The sequence below is a fragment of the Cimex lectularius genome, unplaced genomic scaffold (assembly GCF_000648675.2).
Source record: "Cimex lectularius strain Harlan isolate CLEC.00 unplaced genomic scaffold, Clec_2.1 scaffold2, whole genome shotgun sequence".
In the NCBI taxonomy this organism is placed as follows: Eukaryota; Metazoa; Arthropoda; class Insecta; order Hemiptera; family Cimicidae; genus Cimex; species Cimex lectularius.
The window spans coordinates 2,447,739-2,472,824 of NW_019394219.1; the positions used below are offsets into that span (position 1 = coordinate 2,447,739).

General features: G+C 34.7%; 2 protein-coding genes across 3 annotated transcripts in view; one reads left to right on the forward strand and one right to left on the reverse strand.

Moving 5' to 3' along the window:
• Positions 1-5: 5 nt before the first annotated feature.
• On the forward strand, positions 6-9,079 carry LOC106663444 (aspartate--tRNA ligase, cytoplasmic). The gene is made up of 12 exons (XM_014388272.2): positions 6-142; positions 3,710-3,794; positions 3,860-4,046; positions 4,110-4,212; positions 4,288-4,468; positions 4,545-4,682; positions 7,827-7,998; positions 8,070-8,217; positions 8,281-8,470; positions 8,543-8,623; positions 8,695-8,806; positions 8,873-9,079. The coding sequence occupies exons 1-12, from the start codon at positions 108-110 to the stop codon at positions 9,034-9,036; spliced, it is 1,596 nt and encodes a 531-aa protein (XP_014243758.1). The 5' UTR covers positions 6-107; the 3' UTR covers positions 9,037-9,079.
• Positions 9,080-9,316: 237 nt separating this feature from the next.
• The window catches only part of LOC106663441 (probable chitinase 10), a 73,887-nt gene continuing 58,117 nt past the window's right edge, over positions 9,317-25,086 (reverse strand). For both annotated transcript variants that reach the window (XM_014388266.2, XM_014388265.2), the window contains exons 2-18: positions 21,111-21,195; positions 16,671-16,861; positions 16,366-16,603; positions 16,132-16,311; positions 15,856-15,979; positions 15,491-15,800; positions 15,363-15,434; positions 15,133-15,299; positions 13,036-13,226; positions 12,763-12,977; positions 12,529-12,683; positions 12,330-12,470; positions 12,125-12,272; positions 10,852-11,037; positions 10,663-10,785; positions 10,290-10,491; positions 9,317-10,228 (exon numbers count right to left, since the gene is read on the reverse strand). In XM_014388266.2, coding sequence (XP_014243752.1) covers positions 10,011-10,228; positions 10,290-10,491; positions 10,663-10,785; positions 10,852-11,037; positions 12,125-12,272; positions 12,330-12,470; positions 12,529-12,683; positions 12,763-12,977; positions 13,036-13,226; positions 15,133-15,299; positions 15,363-15,434; positions 15,491-15,800; positions 15,856-15,979; positions 16,132-16,311; positions 16,366-16,603; positions 16,671-16,861; positions 21,111-21,195 — 2,946 coding nt within the window. In that variant the 3' untranslated portion in view covers positions 9,317-10,010. The remainder of the gene's footprint in view (positions 10,229-10,289; positions 10,492-10,662; positions 10,786-10,851; positions 11,038-12,124; positions 12,273-12,329; positions 12,471-12,528; positions 12,684-12,762; positions 12,978-13,035; positions 13,227-15,132; positions 15,300-15,362; positions 15,435-15,490; positions 15,801-15,855; positions 15,980-16,131; positions 16,312-16,365; positions 16,604-16,670; positions 16,862-21,110; positions 21,196-25,086) is intronic.

Below are 25,086 nucleotides of genomic sequence, written 5' to 3' on the forward strand. Positions count from 1 at the left end.
AGTGAATTTACCTGCATACATTTTACATCGTGCGTCTTCCAAGTTACAGAATTATTTAAATTTTGTTTCAATATTTTGGAATTTGTCGTTGTTATTTTCAAGAAAAAATGGTATCGAATACCGAAGGAGGAGCGGAAGGAGAGTAAGTTGTTTATTTTTCAATTGGATTCTTTTATTCCGTTTCCCTATACTTTTCAGATGGGAAAACTTGAATATACTTGAGAAACTAGTGTTATTTTTCTTATAAAAATTATTGAGTATAATAATAGACAGTTTGGACATATATTGACGTTCAAAAGTATTTGCACAAAATAAATTTATTTTAATTCATACAGTACCATTCTATATAATTTTTTACATTTTCTTTCCCAATTCATTATGCATTAGCATTCTTTTATGTTAATCCAATCTCAGTCAACTTGGAGCCAAAGAAATTCCGTTATACATTATGATGCAATGTTTCCCAAATAATTTCCTGAAAAACAGTCCAGTCAGTCATGATGCCATTCCTGCAATACTTTCTTAGATGTAGGTGAAGATTTATATGTATATCGTGCCCTTTAAGAGCTGATTATTTCCCTCAGTTTGCGCTTGTAGCGTACCAGTGAGTCTTAGTTCATCAAGGAACTTGATTGCTAGGACCAATTTCAGTGGTTGAATCTCTTCTGTGGTTGTACGTCCCGGAACAATTCATCCTGTGGGTAAGTATAGCACCACAGTTTGTAGGTGTGTTGGTGTTTCTTCTGCTTATTTGCAGAATCTACACTTGCCGTGTTGGGATATCTTCTTCAAATATCCATTTAATATACAGTAGAAATTAATAATAATAATGTTGATGATGAAAGAAAACATGATTTATACAAACTATCGGACCTCCTTCTTATAGTAATAATAATACTTTATTAAAATAGAAAAAATACATCAATTGGTAGTATAATAAGCATGGCTAGGAGCCGTCTGCTGAGTTAATGCATAATAAAGCGTTTAATTATATATATAATACAAACAAAAGAAAACAAATGAGAAGGAAGAAAAATAAAAAAGTTATATAAAGCAGGAGTGTGAATGACAAAAAAGTAAGATTTAAAGGAAACTTGTTACTTCTTGAGAAATGATAGTTCAGTATACAACTGCTTACAATTAATTTCATAGTGTCGACAGTCATTGCATATCTAAAAGCCACTCGTATCTCACTCTCCAGGTGTGCCGAGCAAAAGATATTAACGATAAGGGAGATTTTTTATTGATGAGATATTCCAGAATTTCAGCTCTGGATATAACGGACTTTCCCAAGTATGATACAAGCAGTTCTGAAAGCAGTGAGCAAATTCCCAGAAAGTGATACGCATCTTCCCGTGCATTACTGTTACAGAGAAGACAAATTTCATTGTATGGGTCATTTACAACGTAGGGTTTAAATTTCAGATGTAACAACTATCCTCTTAATTCTAAGGTTAAGGTTCGGGAAAGGCTGGGTGCTCAATGAAAATTTCCTTATACAAGCAAAACCTCTCTGCACTTTTTGCTCTATCTGTAGCCTCTTCACGATGAACTTCTTTTATTTTATTGGGGAGTTTTAAAAGTGCCAAGAGAATCTCCTGAACATTTTGAAGAGGACAAGAATATTTTTGGGCTAGAGATGGCCATGCCTGAACCAGGAAATGTTCTTTCTAATTAATTACAGTAGAAATTGTTCATAACGAATGGTTGTAACGTAGAAATATCCAGTCCCATGAAATGTCATAAGGAAAAACCATAGGAAACTGTCAGTTATAGTGGACAGCACGCAAAGGTTACCCTAGCTGCCTAGGAAAGATTTTCCCCCTTTTTAACTCTAAATGTCTTTTTTAAAAACTCACAAAATAAAAATAAATAAAAACATGACCTTAGTCTCTTCTATTGAGAAAAAATTCGTGATAATTTATCGGATCGAATTGGGAGATTGTATGAGAAGTCTCCCAAGTGAAATGTCGACGTCTCGTTCCAAAATAATCAAATAATTTAATAAGTGCCATAAAGTTTTTAAAAAATACTGGCCAAAATAAGATAACAGATTACATACTACAATGATACTGTAATCAAATCCATTCACATTTTTACATATACATATTAATGTTTTAAAAATCTTTATGTAAATAAATTACTTTAGCAGGTAGGTTAGTATGTATTACGTACTTCCTAATAAACTTGGATAAATTACATAATTACCTATATATTGAAAACTGCTCTGCTATAAATAGGAATCCTATCAATTGGATGAAATGTTCAGATAAAATGATTGATCTGTTCACTATAAGCAATATACCGTTTATAACTTGAAGGGTTGTTCTTGCTGACACAGATGGATCATGTTTAACGACAATTTTGAGGACTGTATTGGCCATGTATTATTATGCAAATTATTATTATAATTTGTGTGTGATTAGTGACCATTAATCGATCTTTATTGAGATCATCTTCAGGGCTCAAAGTCTTCTGTGTAACTGTGCCATTCTTGCGTGTAGTGTTGAGAGTGCCAAGATTGAAACGTTGGCATGATAAAGAAAATGTTTTTCTGAACACCAGACCACATCTCACGATTTCTGAATAATTATTATTATTTTATATTTATTATACCTAGAACAAAAACCTACTTATAAGTTATGTGTGAGATGTATCAGGATATTGATAGATGGGAATTGTCAGAGGGAGCAGTTTTATTTTCATGTATCGCACTATTGATCTGCCTTGCGATCAATCAATCCATGAAACTTGACCCTAAAAAAGCCAATTGAATAAATGACTTTCCAAAAAGAGATTTTAATTACTTCCCACTGCCTAATGGTAGATATACACCAAATCAATAGTTCATGTCCATTTTATCAGTAAATGTTCCATATTGAACAAAAATGTATTGAACCTAGAAAAGAACTACAGAACCAGAAATGCCACCAAAGTACGTAATTATCATTTTGCATAAGAAAAATCTGCAGTATGTACAGAATTTTTGACTCATTTCGAGAAGCATTGCTTGCTTATTTATTTGATACTAGTGGTTATTTTACTTTTGTGTGAAAACATTTAGCATTATATAACAAACGACATTTTGATAACATAAATAATTAATTGCCCCATATTAGCTGTAACATCCCCAAAATTTAGAGCAAATAAAAAGTCCCCTTATCCTTACAAGTCTCTTGAAACAGTTGTGCGAATGAGTTTTGCACAGTGGAAACTTAGCTTATGGGTATACCTCATATAGAAATGCATGGACTGCCAACAACACCAGAGTTTGTGATTCTCACAGTTTGACATATCTAATTCGAATATCAACAACCTCCAACTGAAACTTATTAACTTATTAAAATACGTTTTTATTTATTTTATTATGTTAAATAACATTTTCGAATAAATAATAATTATAATAAAGTCAGCTCTTATCATACTGGAGGGCTAAACCAGCTGTTGGGTGTCACATACAAGGGGTCAAACTACTTTAGAATACAATCTTGTTTCATTCAATTATAAAAAGCCATGGGCTGTGTCAGGATTTGAACCCAGAACCACTAGCATGGCAAATAGAAGTTGGATACCATTACCACTCATTGCAGTCCACTGAAGAATTATTATTAGTTTGTTTATAGTGAAGCTGAAAGTACATACTTTCATTTTTTAAGTATATATTTTATTTAAGTATTCTTTAGTATTTTTTTAATTTTTATTTTTTTAGAACGTTGTCTAAAAAACAGCAGAAAAAGCTTGCAAAGGAAGCACTGAAGACTTCAAAAAAGGCTGAAAAAGCCGCAGAGCAGGCTGTGAGTATTATATTAGTGTATGAGTTATTAAAACGGTAAATTGTATAAAGGAATTGTTCTATTAGCAACCTCAAGAAGCCGAGGAAGATGTGTCAGTCGGTAAATACGGCAGTACCGGGCTGATAACGAGTTCTGACCCTGCTGACTCTGAAAGGAGGAAAAGGGTATTCACTCATATTAAGAGTTTAACACCGGACTTAGCTGAAACCGACGTATGGATCAGGGCAAGACTTCAAACATCTAGAGCAAAAGGTGAAGACGATTTTGATATTTTGTCATTAAAAGTTGTAATTTGTTAACGTTAATTCCTTCTAGGCAAACAGTGTTTTGTTGTTTTACGACAACAGCAGTTTACTGTTCAAGGAATTTTAGCCGTGTCTGAAAAAATAAGCAAACCTATGGTAAAATTTGTATCTAAGTTAGTATTTTTTTTATTGTTGTAAAAAGTTGATTTATTACGTAGTTTAAAAAAATATTTTTAAATAACTTTTAGCGTATCTAAAGAATCAGTAGTAGATGTATATGCCCAAGTTGTGACTGTGCCAAAGCAGATTGACAGTTGTTCACAAAAGCTAGTCGAATTAAAGGTAAATGAGTTCTGGGCAGTCAGTGCTGCCAAACCACAACTTCCACTCTTGGTTGAGGATGCTGCCAGGCCGATCACAGAAGGAGATGTAATTATTTTTAGCTGTTTATTTATTTGTAAATAAAATTGTAATAAAATTAATTGTAAATAATTTTCAATGTTAGGATGGGCTTAACATCAAAGTTAATCAGGACACAAGACTGGATAATCGTATCCTTGACCTAAGAACACCTGCGAATCAAGCTATATTCAGATTAGAAGCTGGGGTCTGTCAACTCTTCAGAGATGTACTGACCAAACAGGCAAGCATTATGTTTGTGTTTAATATTATTTATGTTAATTTAGCCATGCTTTGTTACATGTTTTAACTTGCTAATACTAACGGTCTTGCTTAATCTTACCATTGTTTTGTTTCTGTTTTATACTTTATGGCAGGTGATTGATGAATAACAATTTTTTCACAACATATAATTACAAGCACAAGAAATATAAACTGAACTAATTTGAGTTTACACATGAATTTATTTTACATCTTACAGGGGCATAGGCTTAAATGGGAAGAAGGATTCTCAAATTATGAATTACGATGTTGTACTACTATAGTTAAACATTTATGAAATGCGCATGCTACATGAGTGCGTGAATGTTCCATGTGCTGTTACATCTATACACAATGGAAAACACAATTTTTATTTCATTCAACTTAGCCGCAAAATCTAGTCTAAATATTGAATCATGGCGGTTTACTTACTGCTATGTATTGAGTTGGTGCAAAATTAATGCAGGTTTTGAAAATTGGTTTTATTTTTGCAGATGCTTGTCATGTAAACAAAACTAAATTGAAATCTAATTTATGGATTTAATACCTTACTGTACAGTTACCTCACTGACCGATTTTTCCAAGTTATAGAAGGCCATTCACTCTGCATATTTCCCCATCCATGCTGGTGTTCCTCGAGGTATAATTCCGGCCCCCACACCATACCAGGTGTTCACAGTTGACATGCCATCACATCCCGAAACCACCACATTCACATTTGCAGACGATACAGCAATTCTCTCTAGCAATTCTGACCTTGTAATTAACACTCGAAACCTCATCACACTACTGGAGTCTTGGTGTAAAAAGAAAAGGATAAAATTTAACTAATTATTCAGAAATCGTGAGATGCGGTCTGGTGTGATGTAGGTTTCAGAAAAACATTTTCTTTATCGTGACAACATTTCGATCTTTATTGAGATCATCTTCAGGGCCTGGGATTTACAAACATTGTTTACATTTAACAAATACATTTAGAATATGGAAAAGTGAATTTATACAATGCAAAATATATTTTTTATATTCAATCAAGGTATTTCTGCTCATCCAAAGTGTTTGTCTTCTGTGTAATGTGCCATTCTTGCGTGTCGTGTTGAGAGTGCCAGTGAGATTTTGCTGTTTTATGTTTATATACGTTGGATTTTGAAGGGGCGGGGAAGGAAGTCGGTATAGAAAAGACATTTTTGTATAAGGCGTTGGCTTCTTTGAGGTGAAAAGAGCTAGTTAAAAAATAGTTAAGTTAAATAAAATTTAACACAGATGAATCCAGCAACATTACCTTCACTCTCTGTAAAAATATCTCCCCTCTGTGTTCTTAAATAATATTCCCCTCCCAACTGCAGACAAGGTGCAGTACCTTGGACAGTACATTGACAGCCTGATATGGATATAAAGCTCTTGCACAACTTCTGACAAACGTTCTAATTTACCTCTCAAAAATAAAAGGCTGCTTTGCAACACCATAGTTAAGCCGGTATGGACTTATGGGCTGAAAGTATGGGGTTCAGTCAAACATTCCAACATCCACCGCATTCAAACTGACCAGTCCTTCATACTACAAAAATACTAGATGTTCCAGTGTATCTATTGAACCTAACTACACATACAGACTTACATATCCCTTTCGGTCAAGATGAAAGACGTTCCCGTTACTGCAGATTTCATAAAAACCTCCCAACTACCATAAATCAGCACATCAGAAACCTTGCATCTAGACGAATCCCCTTGAACCCTTTCCGCCGACCAAAGAGACAATGGCCGTGAGATCTCCTATGAAGTGATGGTGATGATAGTTAAAATGACAATGACACAAATATCAATTAAACAGACAATATTTTAGTAACACTGTAATAATACCAATGGGTATTTTCTCCACTCTTGGTTTTAATTTTATATTATTACCTTGCTCATTTTTTACCTGTTACCTACTTGAAGGTAGTTATAATGTACTACAAATAAAAAAAATTTTAAAAAGTTTCTTTTATACAAAAATTTTAGTTTATGTAGAATTTTATAAGAGTGGACCTGAAAAATTAAATATGTCTAAACTTGATTTTGTCAAATTTATTTGTACGAATTTAAACTTGGGCAAAGTGTGGCTCAAATGGTGCGTAACATCAATACAGTTCGGGGGGAGGGAAGCATTAGCGAATGCACAGTGCAGCGATGATTTCTGAGATTTCGTTTTGGAAATTTAGATCTTGAAGGCAGGGAAGGTTGCAGTAGGCCTTCTGTCGGCCAGCTCAAAACATTGATTGAAGAAAATTCAAGCAAAACAATACAAGAGGGGGGGATTCTATTACACTCATGGACTCTATTCCATAGATGTAGTCAACCAAAAACACTTTTTCAAAAAAAAGTAGTCTTTATTTTGTTTATAAAAAAACAAAACATGTATCGATTTTGTGGTGCTGCCCCCTTCAGCTGTTATGAATGCCCAGTGAAAATGAAACACAATTTTGCAAAATGCAAATTTTTACATTTATTAATTATAGTAATAGAAGCCAGCACACCTTAATCTAATTAACCATTTTTTAAAATATTTTTATAATTAAATACTATTTACATATGAATTTATAATTAACCAAAAAATTTAAGTTGATGGGCAAAAGGAATAAAGGAGAAGAACTATCTCGAATAGAACATATCATTCATAACGACTATTGAGGGGGGGGGGACCGGTAGAACCTGAAAATAGATTCTTGTTGTTTTTTTTTTTTTTTATAAATAAACAAAAACAAAAATAATAATAAATATAGACTATTTTTTATTTAAAAAAATGTTTTTGGTTGTCAACATCTATGGATTAAGATAAAAAATGAATTTTAATAACAACCTATAAAATAAAATAACAGCAACAATATTATCAACATAAGATAATATAGTTTTTTATGAATTATTAATTAGTTACACAACTAATTAGCTAACAAAAAATCGTCTTTTATGATGTTTTTAAATAACTGAACCTTTATTGAACATTGTGGATTTACCTAAAGTTCTGAATATAAAACAAATTTATAATTAACAAATCTTGGTCAAAAATTTATTTTTCCTCAAAAGTTTTTTCTTCTTAAAAAAAGAGAAAGTCTTCCCCCAACACATATATTTTTTAAATTTAATATTTCAGGGTTTTGTAGAAATTCACACTCCAAAAATGATCAGTGCTGCCAGTGAAGGTGGTGCAAATGTCTTCACAGTTTCTTATTTTAAAGGAAACGCTTACCTTGCCCAGAGTCCCCAGCTGTATAAGCAAATGGCCATTGCTGGTGATTTTGAAAAAGTATTCACTGTTGGTGCAGGTATGATTTTGTAATTAATTATTATTATTTTAAAAAAATTAAAGTTCTATTTAAAAAAAACATGGTTTAAGTTTTTCGAGCTGAAGACAGTAACACACACAGGCATTTGACTGAATTCGTCGGACTTGATTTGGAAATGTCCTTCAAATACCATTACCACGAAGTTGTACATACAATTGGCAATCTGTTCACCGAAATATTTAAGGGTTTACAAACAAGGTATAAAGTTAATATGGTAACTAAAATGACTTTTATTTTATTTATTTTTTTATTGCATGTTAGATATTCAGAACATTTTGAAGCCATTAAAACACAATATGGCTTGGAACCTTTTAAATTCTTGGATCCTCCACTTATCCTTGAATTTCCTGTGGCCATCCAAATGCTTAAAGAAGCTGGAGTGACTCTTGGTGAAGAAGAGGATTTAAGTACAGCCGACGAAAAACTACTCGGTCGTCTTGTAAAAGCGAAAGTAATATTTTGCACAGTTTTAAGTATTTTACTTTTTTTTTTGAAAACTAAATTATATATTTTGTTTTTACAGTATGATACAGATTTCTATATTTTGGATAAATTTCCTCTTGCTGTGAGGCCTTTTTATACGATGCCTGATCCCCTCAATCCTGTAATTTTTTTAAATTCATTTTATTTTAACCAGGATTATTACAATTTTTTTTAAATTGTAACTTTTTATAGAAAGCCTCCAATTCCTATGATATGTTTATGAGAGGCGAAGAGATCCTCTCTGGTGCCCAGAGGATCCACGATCCCGACTTGCTCACCGAGAGGGCTAAACTTCACGGTGTCGGTGAGTAATGACCAAACTGAACTGAATTCCTTCTCCACCACAATACATTTTTGTTTTCCATTTCAGATTTAGATAAAATCAAAGCATACATTGATTCTTTCAAGTACGGATGTCCACCACATGCCGGCGGTGGCATTGGACTCGAGAGGGTTGTCATGCTTTACTTAGGGCTGGATAACATCAGAAAAACATCAATGTTCCCCAGAGACCCAAAACGACTTACCCCTTAAGTTTGTGCACTTTGTAATGTAAATAAAGTAAGGGATTGTTTTATTGGTTTTCTTTTTTTATGCTGGTGTTAAAAAAAAAAAAAGAATCAGTTGTGAGTATGTTGGGTTTGAATGCAAGACCGCTGGATTCGATCCTGGGAACTTTACCGTACAGGGATGAGCACCGTGTCAACATTTAAACCATTGTCGCCACTGTTGCCCCTTTAGGGTTGATGTGCGTTAATCTTTACCGTTGAGTTTTGTTATGCAATAAAAGAAAACAAGATAAAAGAAAATTTTATAGTTTTTATAAAACAGGTTTAATAAAATTGTATTATATAATATTTACATACACAGTCAATGTATCAAATGAAAATTTAATATTCTTGTATACTTTGTATATCTCAGGCGACTTCCGTACAAGTCCAAAGAATCCGACTGTTTAACTTTGACCGATAGAATCCAATCTGAGAAAAATTTTTGAAGCAATTTCTTTATTTTAGAACTGGGTGTGAAAATATGAAGTAATAATAAAAATCTTAAATTCTATCTTACATTAAATACAATAAATATTACAAAATAAATTCAAAAGGATTTTATCAATGAAAAATTCTAATTACAGAATACATACATGGCAGTTTGGTTTTTTATATATCCAAAAATATAATACTCCACCTCACAAACCTATTTTCCAGACAATTTTTATATATATGTATTTACAAAATAATAATTACAGAATATATTGTGAGAAAAAAACTTGTAAAAACAGTATACACCATTAACAATATTTGAAAAAACAAACACTTTCAACAAGAGAATATAGAAAAATTGAAATTTTATCACAATCGTCTTTAGGCAATACTTCGGCTAACAAAATTGCAACAAGAGAGACTGGAAAATTGGGGTCTTGAAACTGTTCCAAACCTGAAGTTTTGAGCAAGCGGATTGTGGGATTTGTATGAGGATTCGGATGGTGGAATTACTGTCGTGTAAGATCAGCGCCGAGCAGCCGGTGGGGCCTGTGTGTGCTGTGAGCAGCTCTCGACATTTTCCGGCCAGTCGCAGACATTTTCATTTGGATTGAAGACGAGGTTCGAAGGACAAGGCATGTGGTGTTTCCTCTCACCCTCACACATGTAGTACATCGTGCAGTCCGCTTTGTCCGGGTGGTACGAGATGTGTCCATCTTCCTCTTCGCAAGTTACCGCATTCGCTATAAAAACAATTTATATATCTTATTCTTGTTCAGTTTAATTTTTTTAGTCAAAACTTACGATCTTTTGTCGTATAGGCGCCGCTCGAACCTGTTCCTTCGTACGGACCCTGATATTCTAATTTGACTGAATAGTCTTCGAGTTCTTGTTTCATGGCATTCACCAACGGGAATTTTCCATTGTTGCATATACCTCTGAAGTCATCCATGTCAATGGACCAGATCATTATTCCACCGAATCCTTCTTCTTTGAGCCATGTCATCTATGACAATATTTTATCATTTTATAACAAAACGAGTTGAAGCGTCAGTGAAATACTGAACTGGCAATGGGTCAAATGACTAAAATTTCTCATGAATGAAGTCTGACCCAATAAATGACCTAGCGCCGGTTCAGCATGGAAACAATACTAATTAAATTTGAACAATTTTACCTTGGTTTTTAAACTTCTCTCATCGTCGAATCCGACCCATTGGTTGCCTCGGTATGCAAATGGAACTTGTTGCTCGTTATCCCATACCAAAGTTGTGTTATCTTCATGAAGGAAGTCGCAAACCTAATTTTTAAGTTATTTTGTTAGTACAAAACACAACTTGATTTTTAGTAATTTTGTCATAGTTACTTCATAGTAAGCCATGAAACCGCTCTCAGCTGTGTAGTTGCCTGGCTTGCCGCCTCCAGAAGCGGGTGCACCGATGTCAAACTTGTCCTCGTCTACGAGTGTAAAACTTCTTCCATAAGTCGGCATTCCGATCATGAGCTTCTCTTTAGGAGCTCCTTGCTTTACCCATTCCCTCGCGCTGTAATCCTATTAAAAAAATTCTAATTATTGATTTATACAATAAAATCAATAAGTAAACAACAATTCAAAGGAATAATGTAGGAAGGAATTATTATTAATTAACAAGTGATATTTAAGGATGCAAAATCATTGTTCATATAAAAATTCACTTGGGGCGTCGGTGGCCGCAACGGTTTAGGCGTTGACACGGCGCTCATCACTGTAAGTAAAGGTCCCTTAAAGGTAAGGAAAGAAATCACGAAGAAAGAGCATTTGACTTATAAAAAAATTAATGTTAGAATATGAAAATATTCATTCGAATAATTTTTTTTATAAATTATCTTTTATTTTAACATGAACCTGTTTTAGGGCCCAGCACAAAAAAAATTTATAGACAAAAATTGTTTACGCTCTCATAATTATTTTATTTTATTTTTTTACGAGGTTATATGAACCCCCGGGTGCTGATGTTTTTGAAAAAAAGCTTATTTGTAAGGATGTAGGGTTCGAATCTAGTGGCCACAAATAAGTTTTTTTTCAAAAACATCAGCACCCGGGGGTTTATATAACCTCGTAAAAAAATAAAAATTCCCTTATTCATTGGTATACATTTAGGGATGGTATACATAAAAAAAAAACAATGGTGCTTTTCTACGTTAAAACTTCATGACATACCCGTCATATGAGGTGTCAATCTATTCAAGAGCTTTGTTAAGGAGAAATTTGTACTTTTGTATTTTCTTCTTTTAAGGAGAGCCAAACCAAATTGAACTGATACATTTTCTCGGCTTCATGGATAAATATTAAATCAGGAATATGATCTTTTGATTGATTTGTACAATTATGAGAATGTAAACAATTTTTGTCTATACATTTTTTTTTCTGTACTGGGCCCTAAAACAGATTCATGTTAAAATAAAATATAATTTATAAAAAAAATTATTCGAATGAATATTTTCAAATTCTAACATTAATTTTTTTATAAGTCAAATGCTCTTTCTTCGTGATTTCTTTTCTTTATTGTAATATTGTGATTCTTTTTTCCTTCCTATTAAATAAATGTTTTATTTCCTTTTCATTGGGTATTATATAAATTTCCATTATAGGAACTTACAACTGTGAGCTTTTTCTGGTAGCTAGTAGCACTTTCAAGCGGATAGAGCGGTGAGTTGTGTCCTACTTGTCTTTCCCATTGTCCGTGGAAATCATACGTCATGACGTTAATGAAGTCGAGATACTTGGCGATTTCAGGTACATCGTAACTTAAAAAAAAAAAAAATAAGAGATATTTTTTCATACATGAGATTTTTATAACATACCCAGCAGCAATTGCCTCAAAACTTGCAGGCACGGCAGCAGTGAGAAGTAGCCTTGGCTGGCCGCTAGATTTGGCCTCACCTTCGAACGCCATCCTCAGTTCGCGCAAAAGGTTTACGTATGAAGCTCTGTCATCCACACCTCTGTAATTCAAAACAATTTTAAATCACAGCCATCGGCGTTTTGCAATGTTTATCTCACCTTGGGTATTCCCAGTCGACATCGAGACCGTTGAACTTGAACTCCCTTAAGAACTCGATAGCTTCGTAGACAAACTGGTTCATTCTATAGACGTTGTTTGTGAGTTCTTTAAATGGGGTTGAACCAAAAGCCCATCCTCCGATTGCGAGTAAAATCTGTAAAGCGACCAAAATACCATTATCATAGATCCCATACCATTATCAATTTGTCATGTTAATTGGACAGTGCTCAAACCTTTAAATTTGGATTTTGTTCCCTTAAAGCGATTATTTTATGATACTGCTCTTCTGTTCCGCTGGCAGCAGCCAGTTTGTGGTCAGTAAGTGTAGCAAAGGCATAGATAATGTGCGTACAAAGATTGGGCTGGAGGTCATTCGGTTGAAATCTGCCTGCACCGGGCCTTTTCGCAGACCACGAAGTCAAGTAGCAGAACACTTGTGCTTCTCTCACTGTAAGATGGAAGAAAATGGGTTTGAATTGAATTGATTTATGAAAACTGCGACTTACCGTTAGCGTCTTGAGTTGGGATAATGTTGTTTGATACTGTCGGCTTGGCTCTAGTGAGTTTTGAAATGGCATCTGAAGCTGGGATCTTGATGGCAGCAGGCTTAACTGCAGTGGGTGGTGGGGCTTTGGCAACTTTAGTCCAGTCGACGTCAACTGCGTTAGGACCTCTCTTGACTCCTCTCAATTCTTCCCTGTTGGTTAAAGAAAATTTAATTATATTTGTTTTTCGTTTATAGAAACAGTCTATATATAATCAACAAATTCATTTTATTTAGTGATTGAAGGACTTTATTTTAAAATACTTTACAATTGTATAAAAGATAAAATATATATAAATAACCTAAAGAAACTTTTTTGGACCTATGTAAAAAAAATCAAGAACTCCAGCCATCTATTTTTTTATGGTTTATTATTATACATAAAAGTCTGAGCTATTGAATCAGTATTGTAAATATTTTAGCAAACAAGAATTGAGCTCATGCTGAACCAGCATTCAGTAACTTTTTTGTCTGCCTTCACTCGCAAGTTTGTTGAACTACTTTTTTTATTTTTTTATACCCTTTCCACCACCCCGCCGTACCTGAGGAAGACCCCATACCGGCAGACAAACGCTTTAGCTTAATCTAATTTGTATATCTAAGGGATTTCAAATAAATGGGATAAAAATACCTCCCAACAATCTTTCCTTCAGGCGAGACCGCTGGTTGGTTTTTGAAGGGACCATATTTTCATTTTAGAACCTAAAACAAAAGGTCTTCCCTTGCTGGTTTCCCCTTGCACATTTACTTTTCCTTGGTTTTATTTTCTATCTATTTATATTATCTAAAATTTTCTTACTAAGAAGAGGAAAACAGCCCGGAACCCTAAACCTAAACCTATGTTTAATTATGCAATAAATAAATAACGGTAATAAAACTCTAACAATAATAACAATATTTAGGACTTAATAATTAGAATAAATAGGGACTTGTTCATTTAAGCGTATTTGAGGCAAAGTCTTTTAGTGCTCCAAAAGATTTGATATCACAGACTAGCTTTTGGAGATTAGGCGGCCATTCTGCTGAGGTGATGGTCTTTCGCAAACGTTCTCTTTCTGCCTTGAATTTGATACAGCTGAAGAGTTTATGTTCGGCGTCTTCTTCAGTGCTGCAAACGGAGCATAAAGGGCTTTCTCTTTTCTTATATTTATGAAGATAGCTTGCGAAGTTTCCATGTCCTGATAGCATTTGGGTGGTCCAGTAGTCGGGATGTAGCCATTTTGCTATTTGTCTTTTTTCAACGCTTGGGAAAAATTTGGATGTTAGCCGACCTTTATTGCTATTTGTCCATCTTTCTTGCCATGATGCCCTTGTCATTTTTCCCAAGTACTCTTTTGCCTCCTTCACCGTTGTGCTTCGGAACCAGTCTATTTCTCCCTGGCTTGCTCCTATATCAATAGCCTCATTTTTCTTTTTTTGGTGGATGACCACCCTTTCTTTAAGGACTAGGTCTATTGGCGGTGCGTTGGTTAACTACTCAAATTGCATTTGTTCATTGTACCATCTTCAGTGAGGAACTTTCTGAACGGTCAGCATTAACTCTAAGAATTGTGAGATATATATGAAAGGCGAAAACACTAATCTGGATCGTTTTTGATGATCCTTGGTTTTGTTTGTCAGACACATTCTGTTTCAACATCAGTGGTGGGTTTATAAAAAAACTTTAAAATGTGTCTGACAAAGGCCAAAGTTGACAAAAATGAGCTGACCAGGGTGCTCAGAGATGATCAAGCTACATGTAAATTATTATGCAGACCTCAAAAAAACTAACTTTGAACAGCCATATTATAAAAAATTGTCAAGGTTTTTCTAGTTTCTTATTTCTTTGTAGCTTTTTCATTTAGCATTGCTAGGTTTGCTGGGAGATACTAAAAGAAAAGTTCTGCAGGTTACTAATTTAGGCTAATTTAATTCACACGGAAAAAAGATCATTTATCTACCAGTAATATAGGTTTTAATTTCTTGCTATTTCTTTTAAAATCGATTCGTAGTATGAAAGAAAAAGTGAAAACGCTAAGCCCGCAACGCGTGCAGGTCTTGAGGTCACAATCTGCGTTACCTTATGGCCCCGATGAGTGGATATTTAACACCGTTTCCACAGACAGTGCCTGTGAAGTCGTCCATGTCGACGGTCCACACCATGGCACCTCCGTATCCGTTTTCCTTGATCCAGTTACTCTTATGCCTAATGGACTTCTCGTCGTCGAACCCGATCCATTGGTCACCCTGAAACATACTCGATAAAGCATTTATGTTGAGATTTTTATCGCTAGTAAATAAAGGTGCAACCTGAATGGCGTAAGGCACTTTCATTTCTTCGTCCCAGATGTACGACGCGCCGTTCCTGAGCAGCTCACAGACCTAGAATTAATAATTATTAGAATGAAGAACCTATAATGTGTTGCTTAAATCCTTACTTCGTAGTAAGCTAAGTATCCGGCTTCTTTAGTGTATTCTCCTGCTTTGCCACCTCCGGAGGCGGGGGAGTTGACGGACGTCCTCTGCATGGACGAGAGGGTGAAGGTCCTTCCGTAGGTCGGCATCCCGATGATCAGCTTCTCCTTCGGGGCTCCAAGCCTGGTCCACATGTCGGCAGCTGCCGAGACGGAAAGCTGTTTCCTCCATTCGGAGTCAGACGAAGGCGCGTAGAGCGGAGCGTTGTGACCGGTTTCGCGTTCCCATTTTCCGTGGAAATCGTAAGCCATCAAGTTGATGAAATCTAGATACCTGGAAATGCCGGGGATTAGCAAGTTGTCAAAACTGTGGAGACGAAAACGCTTACCCGGCGACGGCGGGGACGTCGTAACCACCGCGGACATTGTCCGGGCCGACGGGCACAGCAGCGGAAAGCAGTAATCGGGGTTTCTTAACTTCCTGGGCTTCCGCTTCAAAAGCTTCTCTCAATTCTGAACAAATATACAAGTTCCAACTTAACAAAAAATATCCACTTTATAAACTATAATGGGATTTACTGCAGTACTTCTTAAGATAACTCAAATTGAATCATGTTGAATATTTGAAATGAAGATCTCATGAATTTTTATATACGACAAAATACCTTTTAGAAGGAGTACAAAATTCTTTTTGTCTTCTCCTCCTTTCGGGTACTCCCAATCCATATCGAGACCGTCAAAGTGTCTGGTCCTCAGGAACGGAACGGCACTGTAGATGAAGGTCTGTCTGGCGTACCTTGACGAGGACATGTCCTTGAATTTCTGGGTTCCGAAAGACCAACCGCCTGAAATTTAAGGGCCGTTAGATTTCCCCTCGATTCAGATTGTAGGGAGCTTACCTATGGCCAAGAGGGTTTTAAGCTTGGGGTTGGCTTTCTTCAAATTCCTTATCCTTTCGTAAAGACCCACTTTGCCGTCTTTGGTTTCGTCGTTCGACTCGAAAGACGATAGCTTGCCCTTCTTCAGCCATCCGAAAGCGAAGATGATGTGTGTGCAGAGATTGGGGTCGATGTCCTCCGGGAGGAACTTGCCGATTTTGGGTCTGTATTGAGACCAGTTAGTGTAATAACAAACGACCTGGAATAGGTAAGAAATATTGTGATATATAGTTTGGAAGAAAATGGTTTTAAATATTCATACTTGCCTTGTATCCGTCGTCATTTTTTGATGATGACGATGATGTGGAGGCGGTGTCTGTACCGGACTTCCTCGTTAGTACGGCTGTCGATTTGTCAGAGATCCTGTTCCTTACTTTAAACCTGTTGACGCTCGCGCTGGTCTCCTGGTCCCGAACACGGCTGGATCCGCTCGGCCGTCGTAACCGTCTGCGCGTCGCTGGAAGCAAAAACAAAAGAATCTCATTAAAAATAGTTTGCCAGTAACAACATATTAACTTGAAAGTGTTTCCAACAAACACTAGCTTTCTAAATCGAATCTTTGTTGATTTATGGTAGCTCACTATTATGCAAAAATTGTCCAGATATATTTAAAAAAGCGTATCGACAAGGACCTCATCAAAAAGAAAAGCTATAGTGAAGTTTCTTCAGGGAATATTCTAAGATTTACGTAAGGTTACGTCCATTTCGGACATGGCATAACTCCATTTTTGAAATGCTCATTTTTCACTTTCGACCTTTTAAAACCCTTTTATGTAATAATATTTTTTTTCTTTCAATAAAGCGCGTTATACGAACAAGTGTCTGTCCGTTGTCACGGTTCAATGAAAGAGAGCAAAGTTCTGCTCGTTAAAACGCTAGCTCTTGTTGAATTTCTACGTGATTTTTCAAGCCAGTAAATTTTTGGTTAAAAGCGGATAATATATTTTGTAAGAGTTCTTGTTAAAAACCAAATAATTCAAAATATATGAGTTTTGGAGGGCGTCGGTGGCCGCAGCGGTTTAAGCGTTGACGCTCATCACTGTAAGGTAAAGGTCCCGGGTTCGAATCCAGCGGCCCTGCATTCGAACCCGACATACTTACAAATGGGCTTTTTTTTAAACACCGGCAACCTGAGGATTTATACGATCTCTACTGTTGGGAACCCTCGTTAAAAAAAATGAGTTTTTGTGGGTTTTGTTGAATAATTGACTGACTTGATGAACCCAACGATTCAACCCCAAGAAAACTTTTTAACAAAAAATTGTACTTATATCATCAATCTCAAAAGTCATAAAAGGTTGAATTGGCCAAAAAATAACATAGAATGTCTTCTTCTTTCTTTCTTCTTCTTCAAGATTGGAAATCAATAAAGTTTAAACATCCATTTTACATATTTATGGTGAAATTGTTCAACAAAAATTAGTTTAATTAATGTAACTCGCGTTAATTTATTACTTTAAGATATTTTAAGATTTAAGATAAAAATTAAAGAAATTTGAGACACAAATATTAAAATAACGTAAAAACTACTTTAGGTGGGCGGGTCATAAGCTTCAATATTCAATATTCGCTCTCACAAATTTTCTCTATTTCAAGGAAAAACATTTAATCATAAAGTAACCTAACCCGTCGCTAACCCTAACACTAATCTAACCATTGCTAACTATAACCTAACCAAGCCAAACCTAACCCAACTAGCCATTTCTAACTGTAACTTAATCTAACTAAACTAACTCGTCCCCAACCCCAACCCTACCTAATCTAACTTAACCCTAACCTAAGCCTATTTTACCCAAACCTAACCAAACTAAATCCATCCCTATCTAACCTAACCACTCCTAACTCTAACCCAATCTAACCAAACATAACCCATTCTAACCCTGACCCTACCTAACCTAGCTATTCGTAATTCTAACGAAACCTAACCCGTCCCTAATCTTAAACAGCTACTCAAACCATACATAACTTTACCATTTCTCACATAATCAAACTTAATCCAAGCTTAAGCTTGCTCAAATGGTCATGCAAAAAATTTTATATCCAGCCCATAATCATATCTACGTTAAACATCAACGTAAAAATCACAAAACAAAAAACTTTGATTAGAAGAATAAGAACAAATAGCGTTGGAGTAATTTTTGGAACAGTAATGAGGGAATAATATGATGAAATTGTAAGCTGGACAGACTTTATGTATTCAAAATACGGTATCATCAAATAATATTTGGACTTTGCTGTTTACAGTTCCTTTATACAATATTTATAAAATAGGGGAGGAGGGTGAAAGTTTAGCAGAAAGGAGGTGAAAATTTGCCGGTTCCAAAGGATAATAAAGGTATGAATAATGTCCTTCTTTTTTTTGTTTTTATTTAACAGAAGGTGGCATCGGGAGTAAAACCATTGTATGCAAATCCGGTGAAAGTTGGTAGCGTTTTTGAATTAAAAACGGGGTGGGCCCACCCCGCCCCACGGACTCGTCATCTTTGTTAGAGCCTACGGTACATTTTGCCGTAAGAAATTAATCTGCTGTTTTTGTAAAGAAACGATTTGCTTTTGGAACCCGTGTTAGAAAGTTCACGTTTCACCGAGGACGTCCGGCGGACAATGCGTCCAAAAAGTATCGCTCCGTGTCGCATCGACGGCTCGTCCCCTGTATGAAAATGTTTTCACTTTCTTTCTCGCGGACCCGGTAGAAAAATGGCCTCTTGCCCAACGTGGAGCTCGCTTCCGGACACAATTTTATTTGATTGATCATTGGAAAAAAAAAAAAACTTTCTTCTCTTTAAAACGAGCCCGGCCGTTGCATAATCCACCTAGGAGATATGGCTCGACAGTTCTCTTAGAATGTAACTTGATATGTAAATTTTTACACTATTTGTCGAATTCTGTAACAAAAGCAAACAGTTTCAAACCACGGAAGAAATGAGTCACAAACAAGATTCGAACCCACGATCTTCGAATGGATACTCTTTGAGTTACAGTGACTACGACTCTGGTCTGTCTTCATAACGAATAAATCTTTCGCTTTTTTTACAGTGACTACGATCTCGAAAATTGAAAATAAAATTAATAATAAAAATTATCCAAAAAATAAAAGTTATATAAATCTGTACATGAGTGCTAATTTTTTTATCGAATTGATTTATTTTGTAAAACTAAATGTTTTAGTTTACACGAGAAGAATTCAATACCAACATGTCACTTTCATAGAAAAAAAACTTCCATCGTAAATTTATTAAAACTTGTTGTCTCATCCAATATGTTTGTAACACTCAATATTTATTCTTAATTACATAAATTGCTTGTTGGTTACAAGTTGATGTAAAATGACAAATCTTTCCACATTTATCTATCTATCAATCTCTCCATCCTCTCTCTCTCTCTCTCTCTCTCTCTCTCTCTCTCTCTGTAAATATCTCTCTCCATCTTCATTTCTCTCTCCCTCTCTCCTTTCTCTCTCCATCTTCATTTCTCTCTCTCCTTCTCNATTATATTATATTAATATAAAGATAATCTCTCTTCAAATACTATGATTGTAATTTCACGTTAAGTGTAAGAAAGGTCCTAGAGAGATACCTTTTGTGTGTATTTTATTAAATAAATCGTTAATCAATCAATCAATTTATCTATCTCCATTTCTCTCCATTCTCTCTCTCTCTCTCTTTCTCTCTCTCTCTCTCTCTCTCTCTCTCTCTCTCTCTCTGTAAATATCTCTCCCTGCTCTATCTCACTTTTTATTTCATTCTATTTCTTCCTTTCTCTCATATTCCTCTCTCTATCTATATCTCTCCTCCTGTCTCCCTTTTTTGAGAGAGACTTAATTTTGTGCGGCTAAATAAAACACTACCACTCTCATTCACTTTCTGTCTATTTTCTCTCTATTCTCTATCTATCTATATCTTTATCTCTATCTATCTATCTATCTATCAAACTTTCTAACCCTTTCTCCTCTCCCTCTTTCTCTCCAATCTATCTATTATCTTGTCACTCTTCACATTAGACTAACCTTAAATAAATATCGTCCCTATTTCCGTAAAAATCGTATTTTTATCTTCGTGAGCGTGTGAAATCTATGAAAGTCGTTCTATTGCTAAGTTAAATTGTTTAATTTACATCTTTATCTTATTAAAATAGCTTGTTTTTTGACATTCTCTTATTTCACATAAAATTCTATCAGTTTTAATTTCATCTTTTCAACCTTCGTGAAAACGAAATTAATCCTCTGCTCGTTAAGATTTAGAGGTTTTTCTACTTTAAATTTTCTATACCTATTCATATGCAAACTATAAATTACTACATATTTTTTTGGCTAACCTTTCGGCATTAGCCATATACCAAATTACTACAGATATTACGTAAGTAATTATAATTTGGTAACTGATCTGAACTGTCCTGCGGTTGTTCAGGCGTAATAAAATCAACGCGATTGGGTCAATTGGCAAGGCAGATTAACCTGATGATATCGACAGTTGTTACAGACCACTAAACCGTATTGCTACATAACTCAAACCATGACCACACAGTAGGACTTATCCCGTTTCTTTCATAATCCGAGTCAGCCTACTATTTAAAATGACGTCCGAGACGTGCGAAGGGGCGTGAGGAATATCAATTTAATCTCTATGGATGTTGATGGAAAAAGAGATTACGTAATAGGAAAATTCGTATATTAAGTGTTAATAATTTAGGCAAGTTTGTGTACTTACGTGTCGATGATTCTGTGTATGTTTGCGAGATAAGAGCACACAGCAGGAGCAAGCAGAATACTCTACTTATAGATATACTCCTTTTCTGAAAAAAAGATAAAAAAATCCTTAATCCTTTGGGTTAATAGCAGCTAATATTTTTTTGACACTAATGACTGCAATTACACTTAAATCAAAGCTGACTGAGAGAAAGTAGAAAATATTGTATATGTCAGGATCGTTATTTAATAAAAACTTGGATCATTACACCGTTAGCTTAAAGGTTTATTGCCCTGGTTTACTATAACTCTTAGCTCAAAAGCAATATTTTACCAGTTCGCAAGTAGGAAATGTTTACCAATAAAAATAAGAAACATACACCTTTGTAAAACATTTAAAATCGGTTGAAAGTTGTTTTATTGTTGATTTTCTTTTCTTAATTATAAGAAGATAGCAACTATAAAAAAAATCTTCAAATAAACATGCATCATACCGTGTTCATTGAGGTGGCAAGATAAATTTTTGGTTATATTTAATATATTTTAAGATTTCAAAGGCAACGAATCAAACTTTCCTTAATTTTATCTAATTAAAATTTGACCGGATATTTTATCAACAGGGAACTATTCATGAATTTTAACGATTGGCAAAATATCAATAAGAATTGCAAATTTCTTTCTGGTTTAAAAAAAAACGTATGTAAGACCGGCCCTATTTTTCTGAATAGCGTTCACTAATTTGAAAATCCAACATTTTATAAAGCGCGTGGCGTGTGAGAAAGGATCATCGTTTGGCATTTTAAAGCTGAATTGCATGTCGGATCAAATTTTTAATGGAAACACTGCTATTAAACTACTGCACAACTGAGAGTGGGCATGTAATTTCCGATGAATCGTGCTATCGGTGAAGTTCATCGCCTCTTTGTCCGAAGATGATCCGCTCTCACTACTTTCACCCATGATGGGGACGGTGTATTTTGAAATAACGGGTACAGTTCGTTTCTTTGCAGGCTAAGTACAAAACATAGCCAGTTTACAGATCACCAAGCAAAGAAAATATCAAGTTTGGTACAATTGGTTTAGCATATGTAGTCCATTTACTTCTTTAATTCAGTGCAATTGACTCCATTATTCTAAAAAGTAAAACCTCAAGAAAAAGAAGAAGATGATGTTGTTTAGGATTTATTTTCATTTATATGAATGTTCGGTTTTTACAAATGTTATTAGACATCTCATCATTTTACAGTTCTTTACCTCCTTGATCCTTTTTGTTACATAATTCATTTTGTTTGACCAACCATTCTTTAGAGTAGTCTTTTTCTCTTATCTTTTAGTTCTTTGTGCTCGTTATTCCAAGGCTTTCCGTGTGGTGTATAATTTTTTCAGTAAGGCCGTTGAGATGAAGATATGTCAGGAAGTGAACATCAAGAATAGCGAATTTGCAATTTTAATGAGATGCTCATGAAGTGTGAACTTCCTGGATCGGTATTTCACCTGATTACAAAGCGATTTGCCAGTTTATTTTAAAATAATAACGTCTATTAAGTAATTATACTACCGTTGTAGGAAATGGTCTTGTTTCTTCAATATAAGAGGCGAAAAGATCAAATCTCTGCCTGGAGAAATATTGTATACAGACAGAACCCAAAAATAAATTGTCGTTATTCTATAAAACTTAAATTAAAAGAGTAATTGAATGAAGCATAGAAAGTTTAGATGAAAAGTTAATGTCACGAGCGACACTCGAACTCACGACTTTCGGACGGTTCCGTGTTCTCCTGATGAGCTACTGCAATGTCCTGCTCGTGACACTACTGTCACTACTGACACTACTGACACTACTGACACTACTGACACTACTTTTTCATCTTGACTTTCTTTACATAATTCAGGTTACTAAAATAAAAAATAAATATCAATAAACTACTACAATCATCGTGAACTTAAAACGTGGTTATTCCATCACTATGATTATTGCTTAACAAATTTCCTCCCAAAATTATTTTTTTATATTACAAATATAAAACAATTTAAATTTAAAATTTATTAAATTTGTAGTACTTTAATAACATTTGGATTAAAATTGACATAACAACGCATGGGTAGCAATACAATATCAAAAATGTAACATAAAACAACTCGAGCAAAACATCGAAGATAGGCAGATCAAAATGATTGGAAAAGTTAATAGGTTCATCACCCCACGGACCGCAAAATGAAAAGAAGAAAAAGATGATGATGAACTAAAAAGCGAGGGCTTCCAAGCACAGCCGTTTTGCTTATTGTATTTTTTTAGATGAGTCCAATTGACTCGGTTCTTCTCGTATAAAGTAAAAACTCAAGAAGAAGAAGAAAGTGATGATGATGATAATTCAAGGAAGAGGTGGTTTTATATTCTCCAAGAACAGACGATCTTTTCAAGTTCGTTAATCCACTATTGACTCGATCCTTGGCATAAAAAGTAAAGCAAAAAACTGATCAAGTAAAAAAGAAGAAGGTGATAATGATGATGATGTTAATTGAATTCTAAGAATCGGAGGTTTTATATTATCAAACACTGCAGCCTGTATTATTGGTGTTTCCTAGTTCCTTAATTCAGTTCAATTGACTCGTCTTCCTTTTAAAAGGGAAAACCTCAAGAAGAAGATGGTGATGATGATGATACTTGAATGCAATGAAGAGGTGGTTTTATATTCTCCAAGAAAAGGCGGTCTTTTCAAGTTCGTTAGTTCACTATTGACACGATCCTTGTCATAAAAAGTAAAACCTCAAGAAAAATAAGGTGACAATGATGATGATGAAATTGAATTCTAAGAATCGGACGTTTTATATTGTCAAGCACTGCAGCCTGTATTATTGTTTTCCCTAGTTCCTTAATTCAGTTCAATTGACTCGGTCCTTCTTTTAAAACGGAAAACTGCAAGAAAAAGAAGAAGGTGATGATGATAATATAATACTACGTAGACGTGGTTTTATGATTCCCAGGCACCGCAGCCTACTTTTCGTACTTTTCTTAGTTCAGTACAACTGACCCAATCCTTCTTGCAAAAACTAAAACTTCAAGAAGAAATTACAATTTAATTTTCTTACTTATAAATTAATAATTTTAAATTAGAAAAAAGTCGGTTAATTAAGGAATTTAATATTTACAAGACGTTTACGTATAAGGTAGAAATATGAACTTTCTAGCAATAGTTGGCCACTTTAGTAACTAGAAAGAGCATAAAAAATTCAATATATTGTGTAGAAGTATTTCCTTGTTCGGAGGCCAGAGTTACTTCCTATCCCGTTCACTTTTGCTTCGTATGCTCTCTAAGGAGATCATAAACTACTGTTTTGCTTAAATCAAAAATACATCATTGGCATTTTAACCGTAGGACGTCGGAAAGCGCCAAGTTAATCGTGGATTTTGGTCCTGCTCCACTTATTCCATTTCAAAGGACGCTGTTTTGCACACTTCCTTATGCTCAAGGTGACGCCGAACAGGGTGTGGCCTTCCTATTACGTGTAGGGACCTTTTGATTCCGTAGGACTTGTCAGACATTTTTCCGAAAAGGACGCCCAAGATATGAAAACTTGAAAAATATGAGAAACTTAAAAATTCTTCTGAAGTTCCGGGTCGTAGGGTCAAGAACAGTATATCACGTGTAATTTTTAATTATATAGAAGGTATGAATACATCACTCAATTTTGTATTAGAGAGATTAATTTACTTTTTTTAGTTAATTATATTACATAGTGATATTTTTAAAATAATTTTTTCAACCTTCACTTTTTCACTATTAGAGAGACTATTCTCGTTGATGAGTGTTTACCAAGTTTTTCATTCATACGATCATAAGAGTTGAAAAATCATTAGTTTTTTTATAAAATTTATTTTTCTTTTTAGAGTAATTTTAGGTCAGGTTTAATAACAGAAATTATTATTTGTCAAATTTCCAAGTCTCCCCTGGATAATAATAACATGGATCATCAATTAATACTCCGAACAGCAATGA